At 43.4% G+C, this 12,692-nt stretch overlaps 1 protein-coding gene across 1 annotated transcript in view; it reads right to left on the reverse strand.

The window, feature by feature from the left end:
* The window catches only part of CDYL2 (chromodomain Y like 2), a 68,028-nt gene that overhangs the window by 6,233 nt on the left and 49,103 nt on the right, over nt 1–12,692 (reverse strand). The window contains exons 3-5 of the mRNA XM_053399583.1: nt 8,138–8,355; nt 3,923–4,095; nt 8–218 (exon numbers count right to left, since the gene is read on the reverse strand). Of these exons, the coding sequence (XP_053255558.1) occupies nt 8–218; nt 3,923–4,095; nt 8,138–8,355 (602 nt within the window). The remainder of the gene's footprint in view (nt 1–7; nt 219–3,922; nt 4,096–8,137; nt 8,356–12,692) is intronic.

Consider the following 12,692-nt stretch of genomic DNA (forward strand, 5'->3'; position numbering starts at 1 on the left):
GACTTACCAGAGCGACACCCAGTATCTGTGGGAACGTGTACGAAGAGCAGCCGGCTGGAGTGAGGCGAATAGTTGCATAAGGTGTCTGAAACCAGGCCTTTTCGCTCGCCCAGACAATGTCGCAGAGCGGCAAAATGGAAGCCCCCAAGCCGAGTGCAGGTCCATTGATCGCAACCACGATTGGCTTCTTAAACTGAATAAAAGCTTTGACAAAATCCCTGCAGTTTTAGAGAAGGAGGAGAACTGTTATTAATCACATTCCAAAAAATGTCAATCAACCCATTGGGAAATTACCGGAAATTGCTGGCAATTCTGAGAACACTTTTTAGTGCAGAACCTCTGTTATTTTGCATTTTTGTTCCCTTTTCTGCATGCTGTGCCCTGCTTGGAAACCTTCTGTGTTAATGTGCGTGTAATATATATATGATTACAATATATAGTGATGCAATAAAAGGAAACAAACTTGAGAATGACCTTGCTGGATTCGAGTGAAACCTTTGGCAAGGGAGCCAGATAACTTAAGGTAAAGGTAAAGGTAAAGGTAAAGGTAAAGGGACCCCTGACCATTTAGGTCCAGTCGTGAGCGAATCTGGGGTTGCGGCGCTCATCTCGCTTTATTGGCCAAGGGAGCCGGCGTACAGCTTCCGGGTCATGTGGCCAGCATGACTAAGCCGCTTCTGGTGAACCAGAGCAGCACACGGAAACGCCGTTTACCTTCTCGACGGAGTGGTACCTATTTATCTACTTGCACTTAGACGTGCTTTCGAACTGCTAGGTTGGCAGGAGCAGGAACCAAGCAACGGAAGCTGACTCCGTCGCGGGGATTTGAACCGCCCACCTTCTAATTGGCAAGTCCTAGGCTCTGTGGTTTAACCCACAGCGCCACCCGCGCCCCATATAACTTATGAGAACCTCACAAATAAAGCCCATTGGAGACAGCCACTCCCTAGCACTGATGCCTATTCCCTCTGAAAATGGATTCACCTTTGCAACCTATAGGAGCACAGGAAGCTACCTTATAATGGGTCTGGCCATTGATCCATGTGGCTCAGAACTGTCTATGCCGACAGATAGTGGCTCCCCAAGGTTTCAGGCAGAAACCTTTTCCCTAGCCCTACCTGGAGATGCCACAGACTGAACCTGGAACCTTCTGTGTGCAAAGCAGATGTGCTACCTGCTGATCTATAGCTCCCCGGAGCAGCAAGTACACCTAAGAAGTTGGCTTATACTGGGACACACCCTTGATCCATCTAACTCAGCATTGTTTTTACTGATTCACCTTCAACATGCCAAGCAGATGCCCTGCCTGCTGGACTGCAGCCCTTCCCCACCCATCTTGGCTTGGGGTGGTTTCCTGATGTCTACGGAGGGTGAAGAAAGGCATCCTTCAGCTGCAATGCGAGCCCTACACATCTGGCTGGCTTCGCCCCTTGAACAAGTGGTGCACACATGCCAGTGAATTCAGTGCTGGCTCAGCTGTCACTCTCCTTCAAACAGGCTGACTGCCTGTCTTTAATTTGTAAAATGTTGCATGGGCATTTAACTCACTGCTAGGGATTCCTTAGTTGTGATTCCTGCATAGATGAACCTTGGGGTCCCTCTCAACTCTACAGTGCTTTGATTCTATGATTCTATGCCTTAAAAGGTAAAGGGACCCCTGACCATTAGGTCCAGTCGTGGCCGACTCTGGGGTTGCGCGCTCATCTTGTTCTATAGGCCGAGGGAGCCGTCGTTTGTCCGCAGACAGCTTCCGGGTCATGTGGCCAGCATGACTAAGCTGCTTCTGGTGAACCAGAGCAGAACACGGAAACACCGTTTATCTTCCCACTGGAGCGGTCCCTATTTATCTACTTGCACTTTGACGTGCTTTCGAACTGCTAGGTTGGCAGGAGCTGGGACCGAGCAACGGGAGCTCACCCTGTCGTGGGGATTTGAACCGCCGACCTTCTGATCGGCAAGTCCTAGGCTCTGTGGTTTAACCCACAGCACCACCTGCGTCCCAATGCCTTAAAAGAGAAACACGCAAATATTCTTTAAAACAGATGATCCTGAGATACGTGGATGTGATGGCTTTGTGATGGGGAACCTCAGGTTCAGGGGGTCCAAATGCAACCCCCATGACTCTCCTCAGGCTGTACTCTCCTCTGAGCCACATCCCTCAGCAGCCATGCTGCGCACTCTCCTGGCAAGGTTCCTTCCTGGCTGGAATGTATTCCTGAACTCTTATCATGCTTCTTGCTTGTCTAGACAGAAGGACAGAGAGGGATGGGCTTGCATGTGAAGAAACTAATTTGCTGTACCGAAGGCCAAATTCTGCTCACTTTTGCCTCTAACCCATGGCATGTGGCCCCTGAAAAGTTTCTCAGAAAGGAATGTGACCCTTGAGATGAGCAAAGTTCCCTACCCCTGCTTTATGACACTGTAGCCTCCTGAAACTTTAAAATGCCTGTGCAACTTCTGAAATCACCCCTGATTTGAGTGGCAATTTCCTCTGCAATTTTTTGGGTACACTACAAACTAAGTTTTTTCAAGTACATTGGAAGATACCTTATACTGAGTCCATGTAGCTCAGGATTGTCTATTTTGACAAGCAGCAACTCTCTGGGATTTCAGGTAGGAGCCCTAGCCAGTCCTACCCGGAGCAGTCAGAGGTTGGAACTGGGATCTTTTGCATGCAAAGTATGTCCTCTGCCCCTGAGCTACAGACCTTCCCAAACGCAACACCGAGCCAGAAACATAATTGGCACAAATGGGTCATGATTGCATGGACACTAATTGGCAACAGTTTGGGATTGGGCTCCAAACAGGAAGGAGCATGTTTGGCAACGGATTTAAGGAACGTGCTTCACATTAGGCAGATTTCTATTAAAAATAATATGACACTTATTAAAGGAAGGCCACATTTTAGCACTGGTAGTCCATTTACATGTAAATGAGGTCATTTTACTTCTAAGGAAAAGAGCAGAACACCTCCTTTGTTAGGCTCAGCCATATTGCACAATCCTGTTTTAATCAAGCAAGGCTGCCATGGTAAGAATCATCATGAGTGCTGAAATTTATGAATATGCTGAAGTCCCCGAGGCAATATCTGACATGCCAGAAGGAAGGAAAGCTACAATCAAAACCTCTACAGAGCTTATACTTCATCTTGGTGATCTCCAGGTGAGCTCAACCCTTTCAAATTTCCCAGATGAAAATGGGGACGCACTTGTAACATCTCCCGCCAAGGATCACTGCCCAAGCCAGTGATGGGGAACTGGTGGCTGTCCAGACATTGCTGGACTCCAGATCTCATCAGCCCCTGTGAGCATGGCCAACAGACAGGAATGATGGGAGTTGTAGTCCAACAAACTTCTGGAGGCCGACAGCTTCCCTATCCCTGACTGAAGTCAACTCTCCAGGCTTGATTATGTGTGCCATCTGCTGTATATATTGTGTTTCAATGTTGTAACCCACATTTGGGCCTTAGAGTGAAAGTTGGGTAAAATAGTGACAACAACAATAATTTTTTAGTTTGTCCTACACTGATTTCTAAGCTGTGAGGGTATCTGTTCTTCATGATAATTTTGCTTGTTTATTTTAACAAAATGTATATACCTCTTGATTGTAATAAAACTTCAGAGTGGCTGCTAGTATAAGTGAATTATTATTATTATTATTATTATTATTATTATTATTATTATTATTAGTATACTGCCCTATACCCACAGTTTTCAGGGCAGTTCACAAGATAAAATCACAAAATAAAATCACAAAATACATAATCAAAATAAAAAACAATAACAACTCAATTACAACAACCCCATTAAGCAAAGAAACACATAAACATGTACAGTGACCACAAAAACTAAAATAAAAAAAATCTTAAGACCTCCTCCCCAAGCACAGCAACTCCTGAGCAACAGAGGCAAGACAAAGTCACCTTATAGCTTCTGCGATCCTCGTGCTTTCTTTTCTTCTATCGTTAGATAACCTGCCGATTAAATAGGAGTAGTCTAGGCCACTGCAGAAGACACTACCCACTGCGCTGAGAAGCAGGAGTTTACTGTCGTCGGCTGACGCATTGCACAGTGCTCTCCGGACCTCCTTCATGATCTGTGAAGACCAAAAAAAAAAAAAAAAAAGAACAGTTCTTTGACACACACACACAAACACAGCTAAAGTGATCACTAGCTTCACACTGTTTCAGCTACAACTGCACGTTTCAAATATATATATTCAATACTACTTTGGCCCTTGGATGGCTTTGCTGTTGGGAGTTGAAGCCTAACAACATCCAGAAGCCTCCACTTTTGCTATCTCTGCTCTACACTCATTATTTATAAGTTGCTTTGCAACTTTCAAAAGCAAAAAGTATTGCTAGTGAAATAAGGAGGAAGGAAATTTAAGGTTTGCTTCAGACTTCCCAAGGCTTCATGTTGCCACCCTTTAAATTGTACCCTCTGCTTTTCTTCCAGAAAAGCTTGTCTAAATTACCACACAAGGGTATTGTGAAGTGGTGTGGGCCCCAGAAGAGCTATTTTTCCTTTTCATGCCTTCAGAAACTGTACAGACTCTTCAAAAGACTGTGTAGACTCAATGTGTGGAACAGGGCTTGGTCAACCTTTTTGGGGGCCATGGGCAGGTGTGCAAATGGCTGCAAATTGGAGAAACTTTTGAGAGTATAGCACCCACACCCACAACCCAATGCACACTGCATTTTTCTGTCCCTCCTGAGTACCGCACTTTGTGTAAGTGTGGGCTTTCCTCTGTATTTGAAGATTCTGTACTTTCTAGCAGTTGAGTATGTGCATGCCTGCTTGCAAGAACAAATCTAGCAACATGCCAGCTGTCTTTATTTAAAACAGGTGGTAAAATCACTTTACCTGGCATAGAACCCCCTTGACACATTCATCATATGAATGGGATCAAGGATACATCTCTAACCCTGTCTCAGCTTCCAAGTGCACAAAACCCCTGGCATCAATGTACTGGGCACAGATGTCTGAACTGACAAAGCCTCTGTGTGTACAGAAGTTTCCATGCACCTAGGTCCCATTCCCCAGTAACTGCATAGTGTACCCCCCATGCAAGTAATATGCCAAGGGGAAAATGCTGTGCTATGCTTCTAGATAATTGATTTTCAATAATATGCGTTCAATGTACATGTCATGAGCTGCATAGCACTGTTGGAATCGCCAACAGTGTATGGCTATTCTCTTTGGAGACACTGGCAAAGGAAACTAAAAAAATAAAAATAAAATAGTGATGGAAGTCAAGTGACAATAAAACGAATACATCTTTGGCAAGAAATGAGCTTTCCAGCTTGGTTAGTGGGGCTCTTTCTTTGGGAGAATCAAAGAGGGTTGGGAAAGCTTTCTGAGAATCAGGTGTATTGTAAATTTTATTATGTACACCAACATGGCTGCTGACACTTTAATTCTGTAAGGAAGAGAACATTAAAAGCCTTGGGAAGATGGAATAATTCATATCCTTGATTTCTTACAAATTTAAGATAATTCATATAGCACTCAGAAACTGTTTTCTAATTTCAGCAGGCTTTTAGTTTATGAGGATTTAGGAATGATTTGGCTTCAGCTACACACTGTGACTTCCACTGCTTGTCTTGTGCTTTGCACCATAAGGGCAGGGTATAAATTGTCTTGATAAAATAAACAAGTTACTGGGTGTGTTTTAAAAACACGTTCTCACACCCAGTATCATTACTACTGCTGAAAGTTCTTTCCCGCCTGCTTCACACGGCATTTCGTTTACCCAGAAATTAGCCTGTCCTGCGTTATCTTCTGAAAGTGGTGTCAGATCAGACCAAAGAGGCCCTTGACCAAACAATATTTAATAGAATGCTTACTACAGTGGAACCTGTCTTACTATCATCAGCAGCTCAGGCGTATTCACAGGGCAAAATTAGGCATACTCAAAACCCACCATGTTCAAGGGAACTTGCTCTCTGTTAGGGATGTGGGGAAAATCTGGTTTGGCTTGAATTTTATCATGAACCTTCATAATTCACATTACGAAACAGTACATGAACTGAAACACAGCAATCCTTTAAAATTCACACTTCCCATGATTTTACGGTGCAGCCCTTGAACGAAAAAAAGTGCATATTAGGGGAAAGTGTGCATTGTATATATTAGTTAAAATAACATGCAAAATGGTGTATATTAGGCAAATTGCATGCAAATAGGATTACATTGCATAAAGGTGTGTATGAGAAATGGTAGAACGGCACACAAAAAAGGCTGATGGGGAGTCTATCTATCTATGTATGTAAACTTATGTGGAAAAGCCAAGCTTAAGATTGGGAATTTGTGAACCTAGGTCCTAGGAGAAATTAAAATCAACAAATCCATCCACCCTTACTCTCAGATAGCAATGGGGGAGAAATTCAATTCAGTTTGCATCTAAAGGCAAATCTGCCTGTTTTTTGTAAGCTGTCTGGAAAAAGGCAGCATATAAATAGTAATAATGATGATTGATTGTACTTTTGTAAAAAAACATAAACTGAAACAGCCATTCTTTGAAATTTCCACTTCTCTTAATTTTGCAATGCAGTTCTCCAGCCATATATTTGCACAAAAACGCATGAACTAGGGCAAACTCCATATGAACATGCATATATTAGTGAAGATAACATACAAAAATCCATTATATTAGGGGAAATTGCATTTCAAAAATGTGTATATTAGTCAGATGCATACAAAATGTGTTCATTAGGAGAAATTAGGAACAGTTGAAGCACCTGAAAAATCTATTTTCAAAGCCATTTCTGAAGGTATTGTTAAGAAAGCTGATGTTTACAAGTGGTCATGGACTGGGGCAACAAAGAGAAGACCTAAGAAACTGGGATGAGGAACTTGTGTTGGAATCCAGTCCCATCAGCCCCAGAGAGCATGGACAATGACCAAGGATGATGGGAGTTGTAGTCCAACAACCTCTGAAGCACCAGAGAAGAAGAAGAAACAGAGACAAATGCCTTCATAAAAGTGTGCCCCTCAAATTGCCTTGAATGTCTGGAAGAAACAATTCTGATAGCACATTACATTGCTTGTGTCTTCTGCTAGACAAAACATTTGCTCTGGTTTTGTTTTTGCTTTAAACCCGTGCAAAGAATGGAAATGCAATTACCAGGTTCTGAGGCACCTTTAATTAATTGAGGATAAAGCAGCAGAAGCCACTGCCTTCAGAAAACAAAGCCCCAAAGGATATTGTGCTATTTCAGAATGTGAAGTGGAGATTCAAAGAGCTTGGGGGAAGTGATCCTTGATTAGGGGCTCATCTGATCAGTAATCAGGGCTGCAGGCAAACCATGGGAATAGGAGTCATTCCAGTGGAATTTTTAAAGCATTATAATATTCTCCAGATTTTTATGAATTTTACCACCTGTACGCAGCTTTGTATTTTTGTGACATGATACACTTAACTCTGAGGTGACCTTTTTACCCGTAGGTTTTTTTGGTATAAAAATTAATAATAATAATAAATGAAGCAGGAAGCTCTTGATACTTATTTCACCCTGGAGAATGGCCAAAAGTTCAAATATCTTGAGAGATGATAGGAAGGAACATAGGAAGGTGCTTTGTACCATCAAATCATTGGTCCACCAAGCTCAGCATTGTCTACATGGATTTGCAGCAGTTCTACAGGGTTTCAGAAAGGGGACATTCCCAGACCTACTTGGGGATGTCAAGGATTGATCCTGGGACCTTTGACATCCAAAGTCTGTGCTCTGCTACTGAGCTATGGTCCTTCCCCATCAGTAAGCCTCAATATCCTGCCACTTGGGAATGCAATCAGGAACCACCACCCCACACAACTGGCCGCCATGTGAACATGATGGGGTTGGGGAGTCATCAACTCATAATGCAAGCATCACTTAAGTTCCCGTGGCCTCCATTCAAACCCCGAGGAAAATAAAAATGTTGTGTACAGACTACAAATCTGCAGCCTCCGATTCTATTCTTTCATTTAAAAAATATTGCAAGCATCAACAGCGGAAGTCTGAAATGGGAGCTTCTTTATGGGTGATGAGGAGACAATGGTAAACTCAGGTTAAGATTGACTTTAGCTTTCTAGCTACTATCGCCCTCCCACTTTACAGGGCCTCTCCCCTTTGCTTTGATGTTCACCTGCATACCTCTGGAGTCAGTGCATTGTTATCTGAGGTTTGACTGGAGAGGAGGATGTGCGTGAATCCATCTTCTTTGCGTACTACAATGTCTCTGAACCGACAGTTGCTCTCGTTTTGACGCACGCTGTACCTGAGTCTCTTATCAAAGACGTAATCTTTCTCCCCTTCCAGCTTCCTTTTCACAGTGCTATGAAGATTCAGGCCTCCATTTGCCAGAGAAGAACCTTTCAAAAGGCAAAGAGTCAGAAGAGACACATGTCATTATCTCTAGGAATCCCCCAAGAGACAAGCACAGGAACATAGGAAGTTGCCAGTCTACTGGTCCACCTAGGACAATATTTTATGCAATGACTGACCACGGGCTTCCCAGGGTTTCAGACAGGGAATCTTTCTCAGCCCACCTGGAGATGCCAGGGATTGAACCTGTGACCTTCTGCAAGCAAAGCAAATGCTGAACCACTAAGCCATGGCCCCTTTCTCCCCAAGAAGTACATCTTTGATGTACTTCAGCTTCATATGATGCCTTCTTCATTTGGTTGAATTGCTCTTATTCTGCTTTAAAGGATGGAGCAATTAAGGGAGTTGAACAGTGGCAACTGCTAGAGTTTCTCCATCAAAAGCCAATGGATACTATTGCCTTCCTTGAAAGTAAACTCAGCCCCTTAAAAAAAATAAGTACATACTTCGTGAAACATATTTTGTCTCAATATGCTCTAGTTCAGGCACGGGGAACCATTTCCAGGCCACAGGCTGCCTTCTTTTGCAGGAAACTTTCTGGCAGGTGAGGCCAGAGACAAAGTGATCAGGGGGCAAAAGTAGGCAGATCAATGGATGTGAGTTCTACCTTTGTGCAGTAAGGCTACACAGAAACCAGAGCTTTCAATGCTCACTCCCAGTATCTTTTCCATCCACCATCCAGACAAGAAAGAATTGAGATATGCATGCCAGCCAGTAAAAAGTGAACTCAGAAGGCATAGAGCAGTGCCTGTGAACAGTGTGGCCTGATGAGAACCTCAAGGGTCAGATCATCAGACCTGGCAGGCCTGAGGTTACCTACCACTGCGCTAGCTAAAGGGAAGAGCAAGGTGTGTGCTTAAATGACTTCAACTGAAATCACTGGGACTTCAGGCTGCAACCCCATGCCCTTTCCCGAAGGAGCAAACCCCAGTGAACTCAATGACACTGATTTCTCAGTAGACATATATAGGATCATGCTGTTCATACATTTGATTTGGACTGGATTTTTTTTGTCTAGCTTTTCAAAAAATATATATTTTATATATGCTGGCTTTTCAAAAAAAGCTTGAGATGGCTAATAAGTAACGAGGGGTGGAGGAGAAATTCAATTTCATTTGTATTTTAATGTGACAATTCCTCGAACCAATACACAAAGTGAAACACGACTATTCTTCAAAATTTGTATATTTCTCTTCCATCCCTAGACAGGAAATACTGAGCATTTCTAAGCATATGAACCTGCCCAGGCCCAAGGACCATGAGACTGGAGGGGAACAAAAACAGGGCCTTATCTGCTGTGGACTTCCCTTATTTGGGAAGTGTGAATGGGCCCCTCACTGTTGTCTTTTAAGTGAATTTTAGAATCATAGAATTATATAACTGTAGAATAGGAAGAGTTCATAAGGGTTATCTAGTCCAACTTCCTGCATTGCTTCAACCCCCCCCTTTAAATCCACTCTGCTTTTTATTGATGGCTTTATTTGGCTTCATGTTTGTTGCTGCTGTTTTAATAGTTCATCCCCAGTTGAGTTTTTAATGTTTGCATTGTTCAATGTATTGGGTTGCATTTAACCATTTTTTAAAAAACTCAGAGTAGACCCATTAAAGTTAATGGACATAAGTTAGCTATATCTATTAATTTCAGTGGATCTACTCTGAGCAGAACTCACATTGGATATAATCCACTGTATCTATTCATTGCTGCAAACTGCTTTGTAAGGGGTTTAAATCAACCAAATAAATGTTTTTTTAATCCAAACTTCCCTCTTGTTTCCCTTATATATCAATTGCAATGAACAAAGTTGTTTCTTGGCTCCAGACAGCCTGGTGTAATTTCAATCAGAATCAAAAGATGTACAACTGGGACCTGGATCTGAGTTTTGTAGATTGGATTCATCTTTGCTTAGTGAAAGTGCTGGTGGACTGCCATGGGAGTTTAAGGTAAATTAGTCTCTCAGGGAGTAACCAAAGGCAAGAGAAGTCTTTCAATTAATGTCACTAGGGTCTGGATTATGTACTTTTGAGGGTGTTGGAGGGAAAAAAAGTTAATAGAGTCTGTGATTGGACAGCTAATCCTACCACACAGTGAGGCCTCTATAAACATATCCCAGACATAATTCCAGACATATTCACCTTACATATTTCACCTATTGCCTTCTTCATAATTAGGGATATTAATATACTGATGCCATTTTTACACATTAAGACACAATCTAATTGTCTCAAAACAGACAAATGCCAAATATTTGTATTGTTTATTTAAGCCCCCCCCCCCAAACAAACTATTTTTCCTAGCTGGAAATGCTGGGATTTGAACCTATGATCTTCTGCATGCAAGGCAGATGCTTTACCACTGAGCTATGGCCCCATTGGAATAGACAGGCCTGAGTCAGATGGACCAACTGATCTCTATATATACTGAAACCTCCCATGTCAGTGAATGCATTGAAGAGGAGAGCTGCAGGAGGAAGTAAACGTAGCAATCCAAAAGCCCAAAACAAGGAGAAGCAAAACCCTAGACTGCTGCTTGAAAACAACCTTTTATTATTGTTTGAAGATTGCTCACCATGTTTTGAGAACTGTCTCCCTCGAGGGCAAAGGGTCTTCCCAGATCTTATTCCAGCACACCAGTTAAAGCCCACTCAGGGAGTATACTTTTTCTTTCTCCAAATACACCAGGCAAATCTTCAAATAATAATCACTCCCTCTAATAGTGGAGCCACCTGGCAAGAGCTGTGACCAGATTGTAACCAAAATGGAGCCAGTAAGAAATAACAGAGAGGGATCATCAGAATGCTTGAGGCAACCCCGGGTTTGCAGAAGTACAAATTACCTTTAGTGGGGGGAAATCTAAAGGGGCAACCTCTTCCCTTTGCTGAAAAAGCAACCTCCCAACAAGGGTTGATCATGTTCAGGGTCAAAAGAATGCCATGTGTCTGTTAGGAATTAGATCTAAGCAGGTTCAAGTAGGTCTGCACAGGGAACTCTGAAAAATCGCATGCAAGTGCCTGGGCAATGGATGAAGGCAGACTTGGGCTGGGAAATTTATATGCTATTGAGGAATAAGCAACAGCTGCTGAAGGTGCAGATGGTAAGGGAAGAGGGCAGGGGATTAATCCTTCGGGGAAATCTAACACAACATAAACCCTCTCATCCATCAGGTTATCATCATTATTTGTTGTTTCTTCATTTGTTCAAAGAGAGCACCTAGCAAGCGAGTTGAAGAGGTGACAAAAGAGGCTGTTAACCTCACAGCAGGACCCCCAAGCAAAGCAAAGCCTCTCTGCGGAGAGAGGGAAAGGCAACCAATGGCTGGTCCACAGGAGAGCTCTTGCCACATTTGCGAGAAAACAAAAAAGGAGCAGAGAAGAGATGGCGGGGTGTAATGGGATCCGATGCAGGCATGTACTTTGCTATTTTATGTGCACACACACACACAAATTAATCTGCCTACTCTAGCAGCAGCCCTAAACCTCACACAGGCTTCCTGGACCTCTCACAAAATGACCCGACAGCGGCAATATGATGAGATGTATCAGGTTGCAGCATGGAAAGAATGGGATGGTTTTATGTCTCTGGTGTAGGGGAAGTAATAAGGCTCATCATCACCTTCCCCTTTCCCTTCTAACCTTTGACTGCTGTGCAAACTTTTCCTAATGCAGAGTTTAAAGGAAGGCTAAAGCTAATAGCATAAATCTGCTGTGGTGGAGGAGGATGGCCAATGCTGGGAGGACGTAGGGGGATTTTCAGCAAGAGGGCCACCTGGGCAACCTGCTGGCGGCCCAATGCTAAAGTGGACAACAGATGTACATTTTTACCTTTGTACAGTAGACCATAGACACACTCACACATGCCTTTCTTCCTCCATCCAGGCAGGGAAGAGTTCAAGGGCACAGTTCAGCCAGGCAAAAACACTCAAGGAGAGTGTGAAGCAGGGGCAGTGAGGGGTATGACCCCAGGAGAGATCCAGGGGCCAGTTTCATGGGCCACATTTGGCCCCCAGGCCTGAGGTTCCACCCCTCTGTTGTGGAGCATCATGGATGCTACAGCTTCAGAGAGGCCACAAGGCACAGTGCAGGGGTCCATATCAGGAGAAGGTGGTGACTGGGACCCCTGAAAATACCTGCAATCTTTTAGAAATGGTTTGGGAGGTGGGAGGCACCAGTTGAGGCTGAATCCACCCAACACAAGCAAATCTCAAAATTGAACTTTGGAAGGGAGGTCTCTCGTATAATGTTTGCCACTGGAGCATTTTCCCACTCCAGGAGGCAGAGCGCATGAAACTTTGCTTTCAGATTTGCATTTAAAAACTGTCCACACTCAT

The sequence above is a fragment of the Podarcis raffonei genome, chromosome 8 (assembly GCF_027172205.1).
Source record: "Podarcis raffonei isolate rPodRaf1 chromosome 8, rPodRaf1.pri, whole genome shotgun sequence".
NCBI lineage: Eukaryota > Metazoa > Chordata > Lepidosauria > Squamata > Lacertidae > Podarcis > Podarcis raffonei.